The sequence below is a fragment of the Brienomyrus brachyistius genome, unplaced genomic scaffold (genome assembly GCF_023856365.1).
Source record: "Brienomyrus brachyistius isolate T26 unplaced genomic scaffold, BBRACH_0.4 scaffold62, whole genome shotgun sequence".
NCBI classification, from domain to species: Eukaryota; Metazoa; Chordata; class Actinopteri; order Osteoglossiformes; family Mormyridae; genus Brienomyrus; species Brienomyrus brachyistius.
This window is the reverse complement of record NW_026042337.1, coordinates 1,743,714-1,766,171: the sequence shown is the minus strand read 5'-3', so window position 1 is coordinate 1,766,171 and position 22,458 is coordinate 1,743,714. Positions and strand designations below refer to the sequence as shown.

The 22,458-nt window shown below is 44.4% G+C and overlaps 1 protein-coding gene and 1 long non-coding RNA gene across 2 annotated transcripts in view; both read left to right on the top strand.

Annotated features, from left to right (window-relative positions):
* The first annotated feature begins 1,478 nt into the window (after positions 1-1,478).
* Positions 1,479-8,735, top strand: LOC125725209 (uncharacterized). Its single transcript, XR_007387376.1, has 5 exons — positions 1,479-1,660; positions 2,000-2,052; positions 2,855-2,927; positions 3,826-3,920; positions 8,611-8,735. It is a non-coding gene; the product is annotated as an uncharacterized LOC125725209 (long non-coding RNA).
* A 3,411-nt stretch (positions 8,736-12,146) lies between these two features.
* Positions 12,147-22,458, top strand: part of LOC125725203 (thrombospondin type-1 domain-containing protein 7B-like) — a 137,655-nt gene continuing 127,343 nt past the window's right edge. Inside the window, exon 1 of the mRNA XM_049001922.1 lies at positions 12,147-12,342. Coding sequence (XP_048857879.1) covers positions 12,309-12,342 — 34 coding nt within the window. The 5' untranslated portion in view covers positions 12,147-12,308. The remainder of the gene's footprint in view (positions 12,343-22,458) is intronic.

Sequence of the window (22,458 nt, the reverse complement as noted above, 5' to 3'; positions counted from 1 at the left end):
CCACTCGCTTTGGCCCGTCGAAACATTCATTGTAGATGAGGGGGTGTCAGGTGCTATGTGAAGAAGACACCCAGGCTGAAGGCCTTCGGTGGGACGATCTGCTCCATTCCACTTTACTAAAATGGTCTACAAATCCCACCGTATCAGATATTAATGTGATGGCAGGGGAATCATTATTTATCCTAGATAACGATAAATTAGACTATTTTTTTCCACATGCAATAGTAATTATAGGGCTACCATTTTATTTGATGCAAAAATGCCTTTGGGACGAAATCCAATATGATGGATTTCTTTAATTTGAAACTTTTGCAATTTTTAGATTACACAACCAGAGTTCCATATGAGTAATTTGACTGCAAGCCAGCCATGAATACTTTGGTGGGATAAAAGCATGTTAATCCGCCAGAAACTGTTTCTGAAACTTTTCGGCTAACCTGCACAGTAAGTAAAAATTCTCAGTGTGTCAAAGATTGCAGATTTTAGCCCATGATGGCAGGTGTGGCCTGCAGCAAGTAATATGACCTGCGTTTGCTCAGTTAAAATACCCAGTGGAAAGTGCCAAAGGGCTTTGGAAGAAACCGCCTGCTATGACATACAGTATAGTGATGTTGTCTATGGTGTCAGGGGCCAGTGCCTCTTTGCTTTTCTCCAAGATTTGCATGTTTTCCCTTGTTTTGTATAGGTGTCTCTAAATTGCCCGTAATCTGTGCTTTGTGATGGACTATCATCCCCCCCAGCATGTACGGGGAAGATGATGGTGCAGGAGGTAATGCTATTGTTCGGCAACCGGAGGGTCGCAGGTTCGAGCCCTGGTTCCTCCTGACCTCATCAAAGTGTCCTTGAGCAAGACACTGAACCCCAAATTGCTCCCGGTGAGCAGGTTGGCACCTTGCATGGCAGCGTCCGCCACCGGTGTGTGAATGAGTGTGTAGATGGGTGAATGTGAGGCATGAAATGTAAAGCGCTTTGAGTACTCGTAGGAGTAGAAAAGCGCTATATAAATGCAGTTTACCCCAGCCCTGTGATGGACCAGCTTCTCATCCAGCGTGTACCCCAGCCCTGTGCCCTGTGATGGACCAGCTTCCCGTCCAGCTTGTACCCCAGCCCTGTGCCCTGTGATGGACCAGCTTCCCGTCCAGAGTGTACCCCAGCCCTGTGCCCTGTGATGGACCAGCTTCCCATCCAGCTTGTACCCCAGCCCTGTGCCCTGTGATCGACCAGCTTCCCGTCCATCGTGTACCCCAGCCCTGTGCCCTGTGATGGACCAGCTTCCCGTCCATCGTGTACCCCAGCCCTGTGCCCTGTGATGGACCAGCTTCCCGTCCATCGTGTACCCCAGCCCTGTGCCCTATGCTGCCTGGGATATACCCAGACCAAGATAAGTGGTTAGAAGATGGGTGGATGTACTTATGATGTACAAAATGAGGTGGCACTAAATGCAAGTATTAATTTTTTCCTCCCACTCAATGGACTGTCTTACTGAGGCCTCTCGCTGTAAAGAGAAGCACCAGGAGCAGAACCTTTGGCGTCAAGCGCAGTGGCTGGTAGCAGATGACAGCCTGGGGAAGACGGCAGACGTTCCCCTGAAAGAGCCAGCTGTTCAAGGGTCAAGGTCGTTTTTACCTGATTGGCTGGCGATGTACAGCAGTATAATCAGGTTGGAAGTGGCTGTTTAACACTGAATGAAATGTGATTAACATCTTTGCAGTTTTTCTATTGTCCTATTGTTCATGCATTATTAACCTTAATATCAGCTTTAATGACTCATTTCAAGGTGCTGATGTTTCATCTTAGCCAGGCGCAGCCAGACAGCAGCTCTTACATGCCCACACACACGCACATGTTGGCGAATGTATCTAAAAGGGGACCTTCCATTGATTTCTATAAGAAAAACCCTAATCCCAATCACGACAGCCTTAACCCCCACCCAGCCCTGACCTTAACCATAAGTAACCAAACAAAATACTTTTGTCATTTTTACCTTTTTCATTCACAGGTTTTTATGAAACTGAGGTTATCCAGATGCTGAACTGAAAAATGTCCCCAAAAGTAAGGAATTTTCAGGTTTTACCATATTTTTGGGACATTCTGGGTCCCAAATGTGATCTACTGTATGCAACCAAGACACACACACACACACACACACACACACAGCATGCAATGGCTGTCACTCCACCCTTTAAGCTCACAGACACGGGAAGATTTACTGTAGCTGAGAAGAGGCACATTTTTCAGTACATCAGATTCTAGATGTATTCTGGATGTTGCAGAACGGATCCTGAAGCCTGAGGCCAATAACGTACCAGTGCAGTACCAGAGCTCTGGGCTTTCCCCAGCGCTTCAGCTCACTCAGCCATTGGCTCCATATGACGTGTTTCCCACGCTCCCTCGCTCAATGCAGCAAAAGCTCAGCATTTATGCATTAATGTGATGAAAGAAAAGCCAAGCATGGAGTGACACCTTCAGGCGGTAAGCGGGACACCCGCACCTTCAGCCCGGACACGAGGGCCACTAATACCACTGGTACTGTGGCATCCTCTATCATGAGCAGATGGAAGACACTAGGGTTGGCAACTTTGGTCAACTTTTGGTCAACTTTTTTTCAACTCGAGACAAGTCTGCACATACATGCACATGCATGCATTTACATGTATGTCATAGTTTTATTAACTTGTAAATACTCTGTAGGGGTTGCAAACTACATCAGCACTCTTGATGTAGCTAATTTCATAATGGAATATTCTAGATTTGCCGTAATATTTCTTATGTGTGAGTCTGAAAGCCTGAGTGTCAGAACAGATGCGTGAGAGTTGGAAAACCTGAAGACATCATGGTAAGTGTTTATTTCCAGACCTTTAGATGACACGTGCAGTGGCTCCCCATCAGACGTTATCCTGGACTCTGGAGGAGGAGACCTGTCAGAGGTACCGTCCGTTCCGTCGCCACACAGACGCTCCTCTATGCTCGAGGATCATCACTCTTCATTATCTTAATTATTTATTCTTTTACCTTAAACTTCTTCCATTATTAGAATAAATTGCCCTTCTCTTCCGATAGACACATATGCATTAGTAATGTCTGGGATTTCCTTTAAGTATATGAAGGGTGTGGTGTCTGTCAGTGCTCCCGTCCCACTGCTAGCTACTCTTAAAATACCGGAATTTATAATCAACACCTTCCTGAATTTATGCAACACCTACCCAGTCGCCAATTTGATTTCCATTTGAAGTAGGCTAAATCCTTAAGTAATCTATGATAATTTGCAGCAATTTCATGTAATGTGCAGCTTATCTGTGGACAATTTGAAAATAACTGTTAGATTCGTCCAGTGCCAAAATCCTTATTCCCACAGTGTCCAGGTCTGGAGAAATTAAATCAGTAGGTAACGCTAAATGGCAGCTTAACTCCCTCCTTCTCAGATTCGTCTGTGAACTGTGACCTCCGTAGATGTTTTTTTTGGGGGGGTGGGGGCAGTTTTAAAGGATTCCCCTCAAACAGCCGTGGGTGGAAAATTGTCTTGGGCAGCTCCCAATAGACACTGGAGGTTAGAAGACATGACTGATGGGGGCTAAGTGGTGACAGGACAGAAGGTAGGCGTCACTGTCGCTGTAAGCTGAGATAATGACTTAATGGCCTGCAGTCAAGCAACCTCACCCTGCCGCTGTGTCTGAAATCACGAAGCAAAGCAGATAGAAAACAGAAAAACAAGAATTGGTTCTGCTTATATTAACAGCAAGAGTAAGTTATGCGATCACACTGGGCCCTGACTTGGCCGGTTAGGTGACTGCAAAGTTTGTGACTGATGCCTCTTTACATTTTCAGGCAACTTCTGAAAGGCTTCAAGAGCAGCTGCCCTGAAATGTCATGTTGATTTTCCTGATCCATGCAGGAAGGGAGAGAAAAATGAAAATATTGAGGTACACAGATGAAACAGAGTGCTTTGAAACTTCTTAAAATCGTTTTTCTTACGAAGAAATCTTTGAACATCTCACAAAAGTCTCGGATGGATCTGAAATAATACTCCAGTGAGTCTGAAAATGTTCAAAGAACCTAAAACATCTTGGAACGCAATTATTTATTACAGTAACATCTTGTCTGCTTCTTTCCTCAAACACCATTCATTATACTGCACTCGGTATCTCAGTGTCAATTCTCAATTTTATTTCATGTCACTGGAATTTCATTTCAAACTTTTTTTGTATTGTTTCTCTAGTAGCAAGTTTGTGATAAGTCATTCAGACAACAGTGAGTTAATTTCCATCTCCTGAGACATACAAATCCTGAGCAGTAATACTTTCCAACTGGATGTTATGTCCAACTGACCAGAGGTTGGTGACTCACTGTGCAGATGGGCTGGCAGGGTGCATTCTGGGTTTCTTCCTCCCCTGTAAGGAAAAATATGAGGGATGCACCAATGCTCTCAACCAATCCTTCCCCCCACTGCGGTTCCGGTGCTATTCATTTATTGTCAGGATATGCAATATATATAAGTGGAATGCAGGTAAACACCTTTCTGAAAAAATATATTTCCTATTTTTGTATTTTTAAAATTAATTTCCCACCGCTTCTATTCATAGGAAGTCCCCACTGTGACATGAGCAGGGTAACATCCTGGGAATCAGTTGACTTTGACTTTGAGTTCATGTCTCAGTCGCAGAACGATTCAGGGAAATAAGTCACGTTGGTGTTAAACAGTGTCACATCCGAGACCTACAAGCTCAGCACATTAGCTACTTTTATAATAGATTTTGGGAGAGAAATTGCCTTTTGCCAATGGAATGGCCATTTAGCCTTAAATTACACTCAAGTTCAGTCCTCAGAGATGGCGGTTCTTTTCCTAACGTGAGCCCTTCTGACCTGCCACGCTTCCATGCGAGCAGATGTCTCCTTTTTCCCTCCCGTGTGCCTCGTATGCAAGCCGTTGGTGACGGACTGAAGAGTTCATAAATAAGGACTCTTTTTTTTTTGGAGAGACCCATGTTCGGTCACAAGGCATCGTTAACGGCTTGTCACAATGGAAGATGGAAAATTGCGTGTGGGAGGAAACAGGCTATTAAGCGAAGCATCGGTGAAGCCAATTACCCAACTGCCCAGTGAATCTCCCTGAACCTGAACACAGACTGACTCCTGTTCAAAAAATTCTCTCCACATTGTTTACATTAGCGTACTGACCGTGTTTGCCATGTTGGTACGACTGTCATTCTTCATAGCTGTTCCTTACGTCAGTTTTTAGGATTGCCGCCCGCATGTCTAAACAACCATTCCCGTACACCATGGTGACGCGTCATGTTGTCTGCAAGACCGACGTTGAGTCCATCTCTGTCAATATGCCCCGGAAGATGGATCCCTAGTTGCTAGGCGGGATCCCCTGCAGCTCTTTTTATCTCCTCAGCTACTGAAGTCATTTGCTACAGCAGAGACTCTTGACCTTAGATGTGAATCCGAGCGTCAACGATAAAATCATGAGATAAACAGCCTCCCATGTTGTTTGGCCGGGTAGGTGGATGTTGATAAGGGTTTAGGGCAGGTGGAGTCGAAGAGCATATCTGCTGAGATGTCCAGAAGTTCCAGGGCACATTGATTAAGTCATATTTCTCTGTCGAGTAAGGCGAGGAAAGACGCAAGTGCTGTGCGTGCAAGTGAGCCAAAAGGAAGGAGGGCCATCGGAAACACCGGATCCTCACTAACCTGTGCCTACAATCCGCGTGTCCATTTTCGGTCTCATACATCGTACTGGCTTATCTATGTTGCCTTGCGTAGAAAATCCATAACTAATGAATGAACCAAATTTATTGTTAAGACACATTTGCTTGACGATCGCTGTGCAGAGATTTTTCACACAAACAAAAATGTAGTTTGCAGTCCATCCTTCTGATTTACATATCAGTGGCACAATTACAGAGTAGCATGGATTAGCAGTTTAGTATTCAGGGTGCCGTCGATGAGATTGAGGAAGTTAGGCTGCAGCATTAACTACTACAATTACAGTTCTTCAGTAATGAATCAGTTTCATCAAATGTAATTAATAGGTATGAATAGCTATTACTCTCTTTTCCAATTCATATACTATTTAGTTACTGATTTGAGAGATTATAAGAGTTGCAATGAAAAGGTCCATAATTCAATATGATATCTACATCCCTTGTCATAAATTGTTATGTGAAGTCAGTGTAAGTAATGTTAATACCTTAATACCATCATGATATTTTACCAGATCTAATTAACACCGAATTATAAGTTTCTTTATAAGTTATTCATCAAGTGTAGTGCGGATCTTGAAAATATCTCCACATCTCTGTCCCTAAAGCTATTATGCTGAAAAATAAACAATGCCTTGTGATCAGGGAATTTCCTTTGAAAAAAAAATAAAAAAAAACTTTAAAAGTTCATGGGAAAAAAAAATAACTAGTGGGGATGAGTTCTGAATTACCGAAAATAACAATTATGTCTGCAAATTACAGACTGGAGTGGCAGCCTCTAATGTTCAATGGCAAATGTGTCCTCGCCAAGTTCCTCCCTCCCTGGGGCATTTTAGGACGAAACTTTGAAAATACAAGCTACAGGTGGTGCTTCAAGCAATGATCTGATGACAAAGGGACTAGCAAAGTTGGTCCCCAGGAGAAAACGTTTGTTCCCTTGACTAAAGTACTTGAATAGCTGCTTCAGCAATTAACTTGCCAAATAAATGAGTAAATACTGTTATTCATTTCAGTCACGTTGGATATGAACTGGGAACTTTAATCACATCACTTTTTTTCAAGGAACGGAAAGTGGCTGATCACTCGGATGTAGCATTTATCGCCTTGCTTCGGTCAAGCCGATTCCCCGTACTTTGACTGTAGAATATTCCAGCTGTGCCAGCCTGTGCCTTTGGAAATACCTCAATTCAATCGCTCCATCTAAATCAAGCTGAGGTGCCCCATGTCCAATTTAGAGAAGCTTTAAGGAAGCCAGGAAACGCCTTCTCCTTTCAGTGGGACGATCCAATAACCCGTCCAAATTGGCTCCCGCAGCTGGCTTCCAGGAGCAGCCGAGGTCTACAGATTACCGCATGTGTACATATTGATTTTTCATTCGTCCACATTTCCTGCTTCCACGTGGCGGCGAACATGATCTCTGATTTCTGTACAAGCGCTGCTTGGAGCTAGCCATCTCCCGTTTCCCAGCATGCTTCAGTAATGGACACAGTTAATGTTCCTAAACAAAACAATGGCCTATGGGAAATATTTGTCGTATCCCCAACAGATTTTCATTGATGATGCTTTCATTGGCATGCAGGATGGGTGTGACCCACATGGGTGACTAGTTCGTGTAATGAAGTTGAATGCTTTTTTCTATCCTCCCATTATTGCTGCTGCTGTTTAGGTTAACATAATATTCCACAAGCTTTCTGTTACCGACAAACATAACACACTTCTCTGACTCACACTGGCTTTTCTCTAAGGGTACATGTGATTATGTTTTTTTTTTTTAAGTGATCACACATATAGAAGGTAATTTTGAAGCAACTTATATAAGTTCGCAGTCATTATTCTGCTTTTCTAAATGGACTGGTCACACAAACGGCGATGTATAAATTTTTACGAGATATTCGGCAGCGAAGAAGATGCTTCAGTAACTATCACCTCAGACCCCCCCACCTTTAACCAGAGGGCTGTTCCACATACATTCACAGCAGTGCCACAGTTAATTACCTGATTTGTTTAATCAGTTCAGAGAGATCATTTTTCTTTAGTTCCTTCTCATCCCTACAGCACGGCTGTTTGAGTATCCCGCCCCCAGAATCCCCAGGCTCTGCAATTGAGGCTGGTTTTATGTGGGGATCCATAACAGCAACACTGAGACTTTAGCTGCCTTTGATTTGGTCCGTGCTACCCTGAGAGTTTTAGTGCTTGTTGTTGTTGTTGTTTGTTACTTGATGCCTCTGGAAATGTTATACAGTCCAATATCCTCACTAGTTAATTAAGGTTAATCTCTTGGGTTAAAAGTCTATTCTGAAACCTCTGGGTTTTTAACATCCAATGGCCCTGTTTAATGTGGTATTAGGTATCACTACAAAGCAGTAAAAAAACTATTTTTGCATATTTCAATAATACGTGCATATAGCATGGACTATGGACATATCTCAATGAACGCGTGAAGTCATTATTCAATGAGTATTCTCTCCATAACAGTTGAAAAATAAAACTGGTTTAATGCAATCAATTTAATACTGTGAGGCATTTCTGTAATGAAAATGCCTCAGTAAAATGACCTACTAAGCCAGCTTGAATAGACTATATAGAAGTATATGCTACATCGCACCAGTAGATGGTTAAATAAATACTGGATGTGAGGTCTAAGAGCCTGTTGTTTTCCTCTCTCATTTAGACAGCATATACCGCTAAAAATGGCTCCTCCCCAAAGGGGAGGGGCAGACAGGTCCCTACCAGTTTGACAGAATGTGCTAGATAATCTACAGAATGCGCTAGAACATCCCTAACTCAAGCCTTTGTTACCAGCTGGTGTATGAGATGACTGTGTTCCTCTAGTATCAAATTGATCATGCGATGTGCCAAACTCAGCTAACACAACTTTCTCCCCTTCTTCTCTTACTAATGAACCCAGGGGACAGTCCAAGGTGCAGGCCGTCCTCTGCTAGACGATCCCTAGGAGGCCCCCACTGGGGAAGGTCAGGGAATTGCACGGGAACGTCGAGTGCTAACAGGCAAGCTATCTGCACCCCGTCAATTAATTTGCTGTCGCATGTCTGCTGGCTTCTCTCTGGGATACCTGCAGCCAGAATAGCAGCCAGTGACAACACTGCATTTAGCTCTCCTGAGCTCAGTTCTCACTGTCTGAGGGAAAAGCAGACAGCGGACTGAGAAGGTGCTCTCAAAATGGAAGCCTCACCTACATGAAAGCTTCACATTGCTTAGCATGGAAGAGATTGGGCTTCACTCGCTGCTTAGCCCCGAAGGTAAATTTTAACTGCATTGTGGATTTAATACCACTGTTGTTTTTACACATTAATCATCCAGTGTAATATTCCTGTGTAAAGTACATGCCATTACATTTGGTCCCCACAATGTAATGCATACCTGGACCGCACAGACACACACAGACACACACACACACAGAGTGGAGGCAGGACTCAAATCCTCCACCGCAGAGGTGTGAGGGATCACTGCGATCCATTTCGCCACCTGCCGCCCCGCTGGGTGCTCCACTCTCTCTTTATCATTCTTAATTCTTAAAGACAAATGACTTAACTAACAGGTGAAAAGAGGAGGTAAGTGGTTAAGGACGCTGACTCCAAACCCTAAGGGGAGTCCACCTCTGAGTGCTTAGCCAGAACGGATCTAATAAAACAGTATAAATATTGAGAGCTGGGTGGTTTCTTTGGATTACTCCCCGGAAGTAGGATCGGATTAGTCTCAGCGAGGCAGGTAAATCTGTGAGTAAATCCAAATGCACTTTATATGCTTTAGAGACTTAAAGAAAATAACTAGCATAGTAGTGACTGTCATGGAAACCAGAACAGAAAGGCACGGATCCAGAGATGCAAGCCCAAATACGCTTTATTTGCGCAGCAAGCCAAGCTAAGGCACCAGAAGGGACAGGCGAAAGGCAAGGTCGAGGGACAGGCAGGTAGGTCGTAATCCGGGGAAGCAATCCGACACGGAGGCACGGGACAGGACCACACAGGGGTACGGGGACGGAATGTGCCGGGCTCGGTGGGGAGAACGGGTCAGGTGCGGGAACGGGTCTGGAATGGGAAGGAAAAACTGGTGAGGCGAAAACACAGGGCAAACAGATCAGGTTAGGAATTCGGGTAAGACGATAGACAAGAAAGTGCTCGGCAAGGCTATGAATCATTAGCGCAATACTTCGCGTCTGGCTGTTGCGACTTGGCTATCTTTATCCTCCCTCTCATTAAGCGTAACACTCCGCAGCTTGTGGTGCCCGCCTGTGTGAGCGTGACAGTAAGTAGTATTTATTCCATTTGTTGTACTTTGGCATCAGGTAATCTACAATGTAAGCTAGTCAATGTAAGCTAGTCAATGTAATCTAGTCTAGTCTCAGTCACACATAGCGTGAACTTTTGCATATATGCCCATTTCTTATAAATTCTCATTTTCAATACCTACAATATTTAGGAACAGTTTTCTTGAAACTTAGTCCTGCATATGATTTATATGAATGGCCAGTCATTAGTGCAACACAAGGAAATCAATTTCCCCGTTATGCACATTACAATGCTGGGATTAATATAAATCTGAGAAATCCTTTTATCGTAAGAGATTTCCACATCGGCAGAGCATGAACTTGGGTTCAACTCAGGCCCAAGCTCATGAAAACTGCCCCCAACCAGTGTCCACTCCCACTGTGTCACTGCACAGGTCCTGGTAGAGGATCTGACCGCTTTACATTTCACTGAACTGTTTTCTTCTCCTTTGTTCATACTAGCAGGCAGCTGGTTGCTGCTTCACATGCCGAGACTGCAGGCATCAAAGCGAACTGTGACAGCTATGATGGTCTGAGAACATTTAGTAATATGCACCGTCGCATCGACTACGGTGGCAGCTGTACAGTGTGTTTCTGTAAGGCTTCCAGAACAACAGGTGGGACAAGAACACAACCATAAAGGTTATCACAGCCATTTTGAAGATGCCACGTAATAGAGTATGATGTGAACATCACACAGCACATTTACATTGTACTTATGTGTTTTTTTTCCTAATCAAAAACCACGGTGCATTTCCATTCTAAATTAGCAGAAGAGTACTTTCGCTGTCATGAAATCAGATACCTATTCACTTCTGGCCATGTGACTGGTTACTTTGTGCAACTAATAAGCTGAGAGGCGTCAGCCCAGATACCGGAAACACCCAAACTAATATTAAAACAAAGTAAAAAGCTGCAAAAAACAGCACAAGTGTACAATTAGAAATTAATCATCTGTTTATTTTACAAATTATATAACCATTTAGTAGACCATTTAAAACTTCTACCCTAATCTTTCTGTGCAGGCACCATCCTGGGCACCTTTAAAGCCAACGGACTCATTGGCTTTGCTGCTCGCAGAGAGTGCTGCTTTCTACTATTATTTATAAAGGCAGTGGGAGTTATTTTCAACCATTTGAAATGGTAGATATGGCCCACTTTTGTTCTCCCACCCCAGGCAACAAAAAGGAAAGGTAACTCAGAACATTTAATCGTTCAAAAATATCGAAAGAGAGCGAGAGAGAGAGAAGCTGGGCGAGATGCTGAGTGAGGGTCCCTCAGACAGACCCAGCTGGTAAGTGCCTCTCCGATTTAAATGGCAAGTGATGGATAGTCCTCACGCTCAGTCTAAGCACATTTTTTCCAATCCCTTCCCTGGGGGCCTTTTTATTGTCAAGGCAGTTTTTTAAAAAAAAAGGTTTTGCAGTCGTAATAGTTAGATATTAATTTTTGTGGCTTCTATAAACACCAATTCAGCAGTGTGGACACAAGCCCACAAATATAACCTTGACCTTTTGTGTTACATCGCAAACTTAAGCAATTTTCCTGAGACTTAGTGAAGCTGAATTTCCAGGTGGAGATGTGCTCTGTTAAGCCGTAGATCAGATCCCGTAGCTGTGTGCCGGACCGTGCAGCATAACACATATGACACTATGCAAGAGTCCCAGTCCGTTGAAATGATTCAACAAGTAATTGCAGACACACAACACAGAATCTAGCTCATGTGAACACTGTGCCCTTAGGATCTACATCCAACAGGTTGCTACTGATCAGCAGATGAAGAGACTCGCTGAACCAGCAGTACGGTTTGTGAGGATTAGTCACCAGTGCTAATAGCCATTACAATCGCATTAAACCAACACCTTTCTTTCACAAGCTAATAGATTCTTAATCTCAGCTGTTGAGCATGGGAGGGTGCTGGGTTATCTAAATGTAAAGCGGCCGGTCGCGTGCCTGTACACTCGGTAGCTCCTCGGCGGTAATGGATGGCTGTGCCGGCTCTGTAATTACTCAATGTCCCCACTTCTTATGCCTTTCATTAGTTCCAACAGGGTCTGTCAGTTATGGCTTTCTCTGGGCATCTGAAGCAGGCCACCCCCTGGGAAGTCCAGAAAGTTTGTCCAGCCAGAGTGCTTTCTCCACTCGCAACGTGAGAGGAGCTCGCACTGGGCTCGGCATCACAATTCCAATCAATTCATCTGAGACATCAACTACTGGGACCTGATTGGGAAGTTGAGACTTGTTCCAACATATCACTGAGTGCCCGCGCTGCTGCGTGCCTCTCCATTGAATCAGCCAGGGTCTCGTCTACTCCTGAAATGGCGTTTTGCCTTTCATTTGCACGTCACATGGGTAAGTATCTTTTTCTCATATTGGAGTAATGTGGGTTTAGTTAAGAAACTGTGCGTTATATTTTCAAAGTTCTGAATAGGAATATAGCCCGGCGCTACCTTGGCCGCTCAGGGTGGTTTATTCTGTATATTGGTGAATTAAGCGTGTGTGTGTTGTTGTTCAATCTGCACACTCTCCCAGTGCGTGTTAAAAATGCACCACTCTTTGCCACACTGAAAACGGGATGTTTTCAAGTCTTGCTGAAAATTATATTCTCTGTCCCTTATTCGATTTATTTTAACTGAAAACCAAATTAAAATTTTACATGAAGGTTGCACATTCAGTGTGTTTTTCACTGTAGATAGAAGATCTTTGTGACTTTCTAATTTAGGAAGAATCAGACTGTGCAAGCAGGTTGCAGAAGGATGTTGGCTTAGTGCCCATGTGACCGGGAATATTTCTGGGGTAGGGTCATGTTATTTGGGATCCAAGAACAGGAGCACAGTCAAATGAAACCCTCTTCACAAGGCAAAATCTATAATATAGCCCAATGACTCATACAGACCCTTTGGAAGCAGAATTGTGTCACAGGACGATGGGGAAAAATCACATCAGGACATATTTGCAACCTCCATATATTATACATTATGCTAAACAATCATTGTTCATTAAAATGCTGATATTCACAATTACATTTATTTATTTGCCAGATGCTTTTACCCAAAGTGACTCACAAGTAAGACAGATAATATATACAGAAGTAAATGCATGTAGCACAAAAGTAGAGGACAGATATAAATAATAGGTTGCACTTGAAAATGTTTGGGTCGATATTAAGGATTGTGCTTTAAGAACAAAGACCTTGCTGGTATACTTCAAAACAATGGAGTAAATGAGACACACTTTGCCTCATCTTTGAGTTGCCATTTTAAGGACCATCTTTCTAATGGGAGTTTACTGGACCATGGGAGTGATTAATGCTCTCCAGAGACAGCAGTAGTGAGAGTTTCACAGATGGCCACAGGTCACAGCGTCTGCTGCTGTCACTGAGCAATGAATCCATCAGCTTAAACCACTCCTCATCACTGCCTCATCGCTGTCTTATTGCTGCCCTGGCCTGAGGCCAGTCCTCATCACTGCCTCATCGCTGTCTTATTGCTGCCCTGGCCTGAGACCAGTCCTCATCACTGCCTCATCGCTGTCTTATTGCTGCCCTGGCCTGAGGCCAGTCCTCATCACTGCCTCATCGCTGTCTTATTGCTGCCCTGGCCTGAGGCCAGTCCTCATCACTGCCTCATCGCTGTCTAATTGCTGCTCAGGCCTGAGGCCAGTCCTTATTGCTGCCTCATCGTTGTCTTATTGCTGCCCAGGCCTGAGGCCAGTCCTCATCACTGCCTCATCGCTGTCTTATTGCTGGCCAGGCCTGAGGCCAGTCCTCATCACTGCCTCATCGCTGTCTTATTGCTGCCCTGGCCTCAGACCAGTCCTCATCACTGCCTCATCGCTGTCTTATTGCTGCCCTGGCCTGAGGCCAGTCCTCATCACTGCCTCATCGCTGTCTAATTGCTGCTCAGGCCTGAGGCCAGTCCTTATTGCTGCCTCATCGTTGTCTTATTGCTGCCCAGGCCTGAGGCCAGTCCTCATCACTGCCTCATCGCTGTCTTATTGCTGCTCAGGCCTGAGGCCAGTCCTCATCACTGCCTCATCGCTGTCTTATTGCTGCTCAGGCCTGAGGCCAGTCCTCATCACTGCCTCATCGCTGTCTTATTGCTGCTCAGGCCTGAGGCCAGTCCTCATCACTGCCTCATCGCTGTCTTATTACTGGCCAGGCCTGAGGCCAGTCTTCATTTCTGCCTCATCACTATCTTATTGCTGCTCAGGCCTGAGGCCAGTCCTCATCACTGCCTCATCGCTGTCTTATTGCTGCTCAGGCCTGAAGCCAGTCCTCATCACTGCCTCATCGCTGTCTTATTACTGCCCAGGCCTGAGGCCAGTCTTCATTTCTGCCTCATCACTATCTTATTGCTGCTCAGGCCTGAGGCCAGTCCTCATCACTGCCTCATCACTGTCTTATTGCTGCCCAGGCCTGAGACCAGTCTTCATTTCTGCCTCATCACAATCTTATTGCTGCTCAGGCCTGAGGCCAGTCCTCATCACTGCCTCATCGCTGTCTTATTGCTGCTCAGGCCTGAAGCCAGTCCTCATCACTGCCTCATCGCTGTCTTATTGCTGCCCAGGCCTGAGACCAATCTTCATTTCTGCCTCATCACAATCTTATTGCTGCTCAGGCCTGAGGCCAGTCCTCATCACTGCCTCATCACTATCTTATTGGTGCCCAGGCCTGAGGCCAGTCCTCATCACTGCCTCATCACTATCTTATTACTTCCCAGGCCTGAGGCCAGTCCTCATCACTGCCTCATCACTATCTTATTACTGCCCAGGCCTGAGGCCAGTCCTCATCACTGCCTCATCGCTGTCTTATTACTGCCCAGGCCTGAGGCCAGTCCTCATCACTGCCTCATCACTATCTTATTGCTGCCCAGGCCTGAGGCCAGTCCTCATCACTGCCTCATCACAATCTTATTGCTGCTCAGGCCTGAGGCCAGTCCTCATCACTATCTTATTGCTGCCCAGGCCTGAGGCCAGTCCTCATCACTGCCTCATCACAATCTTATTGCTGCTCAGGCCTGAGGCCAGTCCTCATCACTGCCTCATCGCTTGCTGTCCCATTACCCTGATTTGAACACACTCCTCATAACTGATTCATCACTGTCTTCTCATAGTCTCATCTCTATGTCATCACTGTCTCATCACTCATCAGTCCAACTAAATCCAGACTTTTAAAGTAAAGCATGTAAACATGTTAGTTTGACTGAGATCATATTAAATTGAATTACTCAAAGTCGGACTAAGACACCCAGATAATGCGATTGGGAGTCAATTTACTCCTGCATGTATACATTCAGTCAGACTCAAACTGGCCTAGATGCTCACCGCATGCCCTACATTATCCGCCCCTGGGCTTTGACCCGGAAGTAGTAGAAGAAGCCGGTAATCAGATGAAGCACGGAGAGCAGCAGCACTGTAAAGCTCTCCAATTCACAGCTAAACTAAAGGGTGCTTTTCCTCTATACCAGGTACCGTACGTTTGGTACTTCAAGATGGTACCAAAAGTACAGTACTTCAAGGTGTAGGTTTTCCACTGGTGTAAAAACAGATACCAGCGCCGAATGACATCATAATGCGAAGCAGGGTATTTTGTATGGATTTAAAAAAATGGCTGTAGTAGGACTAGACAATATGTGATATTAATACCAACATCACATGTTATGCTCATCCAAGTCTTACATCGCTAGTCAGCTAGATTAAGATGACTCTTTATTTTACCATCAATTTGGTATTATAGTACAGGGAGTTTAGGTCTCACAAATACGTTTTTACTCTGTCATAGGAAAAACCTAGAAAGTTTTGCAGTTTTAATGACTATTCATCTTCAAGATAATCTAGTATATGCTTAAAAATCAGTCTATAGTTTCCTGCCCTGCTTTTGCATGAATCCTGCATGTGGTCTCTGAGACAATGATAGTCATTTTCAGCCTTGCTGTTTAAATCTCTACTAGATGGGTTCGTGAGAAATTTGTGCCATATCGTCACCTATTGTAGCAGAGTCGGACATAGTCAATAAATCAATTTCCCTCCCATGTGTCAGAGGCGGTGCCCGTCCATCCCTGATCTATGTGTTCTGTCCCCGTTTGGCCAGCAGGTGTTGCTGACCATCCTGTTCCCTTCATCTTTACACTAGTCCCTACTGATTTTCCCTTCCTCCCTGGGCTGCTGCATACCGCAGTGGGTTGAGTGTGTGGTACTAAGGCTGTAGCCTTACAGTCATGGGTTTGAGGCCAGCCTTACTTGCTGTGTTTATTGGGTTTATATTTTCTAGTGTTTCAGTTTTGTTTATCCTGTTTGTGTTCAAATGAATTCTGTTCTGCTTGTGTTTATATTCCTAGTCCCTCCTAGTGTTAGCCCCCAGGTGTGTATAAAAATTCATAGTGTTTATTTCTCTGTATGTAGTTTGTTTCCTAGTTATGGTATTTGTTTAAGTTCGCTAGTTTTCTGTGCGTGTTAATTGTTAGTAAGTTTCTCCACCTGTGGCCTGTTTCCCTGCACTGTGCACATTGGTTAATTGTCTTGATGATTCAAACCCACTTTTTGTTACTCCTTCTTATTTGTGTATTTAAGTTCCTGCCTTTGTCCTGCTTTTCAGTTTGCCACCATCAAGGTAGCCGTATAATGATCTGTGAAGGTTTCGCAGTCCAATTGCCATGTCCTGTTCCATTCTTGTATTATTCTACTTATGTCTTTATGGTAGTTCTTGCTTTCTCCATTTGCCTTTTTGACCCCTTGCAGTTCCTTTTATTTTGTGTCTTCCCCTGTGTGTTCAGCTTGTTTAGTAAACCCCTTTGTCTGGAGCTGTAAGTGGACCATCACCTTTCTATCCCGCCTGCATCATGCCAGGGACAGCATTCCGATTTAAATGGCGTACTCCAGCTATAACTGTAGTTCGACTTAGCTGCGGGTAAACATACTCACTGCCGCATGACTTTCCCATCACTGCCACATCACTGGCTCATACTGTAGCTGTCACATTGCTCCCTCAGTGACGTCCTGGCCTGAAGACTGTGCTTATTGCTGCTGCTTCATTGCCTCATCACTGCTTCGTCACTGCCTCATCACTGCCCCGGCCTAAAGACAAAGGTCAACTTGCCACCATATGGAGCATTTCTTCAAATTGCCTCCACAGGTTCTTTGACTCACATCCCTGGTGTTTTGTTTCAGGGAAAATCTATATAAAGTGTACAGAAATGATAAAGCCCATAAACAGAAATAGGCCGTAAAGAACTAAAACAAGTGTACATTCAACAAGGAAACTGTATATAAACTTAATTACTCAGCTGTGCTAACCAGTTTGGTGTATCTGAAAGGGGAAATTTTATGGAACAAGTCGCAGCCTTGCAGCTCTCCGTCGGACAAACTTTTCAATGCAATAAGTGAAAATCATGTCGCTGTGTTATGGCTGCTTGCACGGTTCCTGTTGATGACAGTAAATAAGGTCTTTTTTAATGGGGAAGACTGTTAGTTGTTTTGTTTAAAAACCTTACATTTGCTGTGATTCCTGTAGTTACCACAATTACATGGTGATATATTTGAAAATCTGACAAGTCCATAACGTTGTTTATGTTTGCCGCAGTCTTTGTTGAGTCTCCGTTTACATTTACGATGCCAAAATGGTAGGCCTGCCATCTGGAAGCAGTTGTGCTCCTTCTTGTGCATTAGAATGAAACCGTAAAATCAGAGATTCCGGCACTTTATGTGGACAACCATGTCCTTTGTAGGCGTTGCTCGTGGGATGCTTTCTCTTGGCTCCAGACGCTGAACAATAGGTGTTGTGTTGTGACGAGCGGCCTTCTCAATCATATTTCCAAGCGTGAATGAAATTTAACTTTAAAGCACATCGCTCAGCGCTAGGCTGCACTCATCTGTTGCTCTTAATGGTACGCCTCTCTGGTTTGATGCTGACACAATGTCAAGTCTATTGCCAAGCTACTTGCGATTGAGTTAATTGGCCTTTCTTTGGGATAAGCGCCCAGCCAAGCAATTACAGGTCATTAAAGTCTGTAGGTTAGGAGTGAATGGGCAACTCAGAAAAAAATAATAATAATGAAATGATAATTAGTCTTTTATCATTGGAGCCTAAAGGTAGCTATGTTTAGCCCTTTGAATGATCATAATCTCCTGATTCCCATGGGTCAGCTCTGTCACTGGCAAATGACTCAAATTGGTGTTTTCTGTTTTTGCATATTAAATTTGTTGGAAATGGGAAGTTGTGTCACAGAGTTTAATGACAGACAGGCTCTGAGGAACAAGAGCAGTGATAAGGCTCTATTGATTCATCCAGATTCCAGGCTCCATGGAAGGAATTACACACGAAAAAAGAGAATCTTGTGTCACCATCATGTATAGGCAAGTGAGCAGGGTTCAAGGAATCAGGGTGAAATAGACGTAAATCCCAAAACAAACGGATTTATTGCGGGCTGACCAACAAACACGGTACAGACTTCAAAGACAGGACTGGGGAAATGTACTCGAGCGCGGACTGAAATACACAGGACTCAATGGGAATAACAAAACAACTGATAACAATCGGGATTGCACGTGAGGTTAATGAGGGGGCGTGGCACACGAGAGGACCAAACGAGCAGGTCATGATAGGTTGCCTGATGATGTTTACTTAGTTATGACAGAAGGCTGTTTGCAATCCCAGAACAGCTACATCTTCTGTAGCTTCTATACTTTGTCATTAAATATTGAGGTGGATAAACTGAGGGATTGGTTAAAAACACAAGACCCTGCAATCACCTCTCCACAGAAAATTTCCACTGTGTCATTATGAAAATCGGTCTACCTCTAATTGATTTATCTCACATAAACTCTCGGGTGAATGAAATGGGGATTTTCTGAGCTAAACAAAATGTAGACTCCACATGGATTTCAGACTGACACAGTATTGCAAAGGATGAGTTTCTTTGCTTTGACTCGCCGTTGAATGAAAAAGACAGAAAATATGTGGCTCCTCATAGATCCTGTGAGTGGTGCGGTACTACACAGGCCAGGCTAGTGCAAGACGTGCGATGTGCGAATTTCACCAGGGCTGTCATCCTCCTTTATGTGCCAGACTGAATGCATGGAACCTCTTTTAGGCTAGAGGGCAAATAAAAATAGGGACATAAAAATGACAAAGTAATATGTGGGGATGAAATGACAAACTGAAACAGGGTCATCAGTATCATTCATGATAATCATGATATTTATCACTAAGACTTGAAACTGCTGAATGACGATGCAGATTCGCCATCCTGGGATCGTTCCTGCTGGTTTCACGAGATGATGCGAAATGTCACCTCCACAGGTACCCTCTGCATTCTGTTGTTCTGTTTTGTTTGGAAAATGTTAATGACATAAGAAAAAAGAAGTCTGTTTTTTTCATAAGAGAAATACCCGTGTATTGCTGGGTGTTTTAAAATTCATAGGTGTCAGCTGCCCTCCCATCAATTCTCCTTCAAACTAACCATAAGACCATTTCACGATAGAAAGTTTTCTTTCCTATTGCCATTTTACTGCTTTGCGATGTTTATGTCTTTATTCTGGTGGGTTTAATGTTGTTTGTTTTTAGTGGTTGATTATTATGAGCAGAGGGTGGCATGGCAGTGCAGTGGTTTAGCACTGTTGTCTCACACTGCTGGCACCTGTGTTCGAGTCTCCACCAGGATTCCATGTGTGTGGAGTTTGCATGTTCTCCCTGTGTTCTTGTGAGGCTTCTTCCAGGTGCTCCAATTTCCTCCCACGGTCCAAAAACTGGCTGAGGCTGGTAGGAGTTACCAAATTGTGTGTGTGCGTGCATGCATGAACATGTGTGCCCTTCGATGGGTTGGTACCCCATTCTGGGTTGTCCCCCCGCCCCTTGCACCCATAGCCTCTAAGATAGGTCCCAGAGCCCCTATGGCCCTGAACGGGATAAGCAGTTTCAGACAATGGATGGATGGATTATTGTGAGGAACATGATCGGATTACTGTGTCACTAGTTCACTTGCCCCCATCTCCGATTGTTGTGGCTTGGTGTCCTCCGTTTCTGGCTGAGGTCCCAGAGCTGACCTCTGATCGTAGCACCAGAGTGATTTGCAGTCCCATCTCTCTTTGGGGTTTACCATACGTGTCGAAGGGGGGAGGCTGAGCCTCTCCCCTTTGTCCAAACTATCTACAGTGCCCCCCTTTGAAAGTGCCAAGTGCCGCATTCATGCATATACCCCTCAATTATGCCCAATTAATGTAAGACATAAATATTTTGTCCCAACGTTCTTACACATTTTTCCATGTATAGTGGAAATGGGGGCAGAGTTAATTGAATATTACAACAGCCCTATGCTTTTCCAGGGTACACAATAGCCTTATGTTTGTCCTGGGTATACAACAGCCCTATGCTTGTCCAGGGTATACAACAGCCCTATGCTTGTCCTGGGTATACAACAGCCCTATGCTTGTCCAGGGTATACAACAGCCCTATGCTTGTCCTGGGTATACAACAGCCCTATGCTTGTCCTGGGTATACAACAGCCCTATGCTTGTCCTGGGTATACAACAGCCCTATGATTGTCCTGGGTATACAACAGCCCTATGCTTGTCCAGGGTATACAACAGCCCTATGCTTGTCCAGGGTATACAACAGCCCTATGCTTGTCCTGGGTATACAACAGCCCTATGATTGTCCTGGGTATACAACAGCCCTATGCTTGTCCTGGGTATACAACAGCCCTATGCTTGTCCTGGCTGTACAATAGCCCTAGACTTTCTGAGAAAAGCAGTAAGAAGAGAGATGAATGATGGATGATTTTGTCTTCACCATTGGCTGCACATCGAAACCACTCTATGTTCTTACAGACCTTGCATAGTGCAAATTATAACCCAAAATGCATCTTATAAGCATCTTCACCCTTGGCCATATGATTGCTGAGGTTAAAACTGAAGCCTGTCTGAACTTTAACCTAATTGTTCTAGTCTAAAGGAGCAGATAAACGATGCCATGTGATGCTATTAAAATCTCCCTCGTCTCAGAGGACTAACCATTATTTAGTTCCCTATTCTTTTTCAGTCATTTTAAATAATTTGCTGATCTTAAATTAGAAAGTCTTTGTAATTTGCTTTCTGATTTCCCCTTTACTGTTCTATCATTTATAGAGGTTGACTTGAGTTTATCAACTTCAGAAATCAGCTTTTGTTTTCTTTCTCTTCGGGCTTGTTACAGTAAAAATGTATTTTCCCCTAAATTATATTGTAATAGGGGACATAGAAAATAAAGCATAATTATCTGAAACTGATAAGTAATGAATATAAATAGTGTATCTATTGTATTAGATTGTATTAGACACTCTGAACAATAATCTTTTATATATTATTGTGTATCTTTTATTTATATCATTTTTAGTAATTATTTAATATCTTCAGTTGGCTGGTTAAACGGCAAAGTGCACAATTTCAAAACATGGATTATGTTTATCTGTGTTTGCATTGCTTTCTATGGCTGCAAAACCTGCCCGAATTTAATATTCAGTCATTAACGAGTCACTTTTCTCATGCCAGTTCATACTAAAGAGGCTCCTGTCCTGTTGTCACAGAAAAGCGCATCCCCCTGGGTACTGAACAAAGGCATTTCTCTACTGAAGCTGGCTCAGTTGTCTTCTGTCAAGATAGCCCAGGGCACTAATATGGAATGAATGAAAATGCCGGCATGGTGTCAAGCGATAGTGACTGCTAAGGGGACTTGCTGCTGGCCTTCCATATGCCATGGCACGATCACCAATCAGAGGACAGCTCTCTGCTGTCCTTCCACATGCCATGGCACGGTCTCCAGTCAGAGGACGGCTTGCTGCTGGCCTTCCATATGCCATGGCATGGTCTCCAATCAGAGGACGGCTCTCTGCTGTCCTTCCACATGCCATGGCATGGTCTCCAATCAGAGGACGGCTCTCTGCTGTCCTTCCACATGCCATGGCATGGTCTCCAATCAGAGGACGGCTCTCTGCTGTCCTTCCACATGCCATGGCATGGTCTCCAATCAGAGGACGGCTCGGTGTTGCCCTTCCATATGCCATGGCACGGTCTCCAATCAGAGGACGGCTCGGTGTTGCCCTTCCATATGCCATGGCACGGTCTCCAATCAGAGGACGGCTCACTGCTGCCCTTCCACATGCCATGGCATGGTCTCCAATCAGAACACGGCTCACTGCTGTCCTTCCACATGCCATGGCACGGTCTCCAATCAGAGGACGGCTCGGTGTTGCCCTTCCATATGCCATGGCACGGTCTCCAATCAGAACACGGCTCACTGCTGCCCTTCCACATGCCATGGCATGGTCTCCAATCAGAACACGGCTCACTGCTGCCCTTCCACATGCCATGACACGGTCTCCAATCAGAGGACGGTTCGCTGCTGGCCACATTCCGCATCCACTTTAGCAGAGCATCATTTTGTCACAGGTGTATCCGGAACCTTCCACGGGCCTACGGAGCATGCGCAGGTCACTA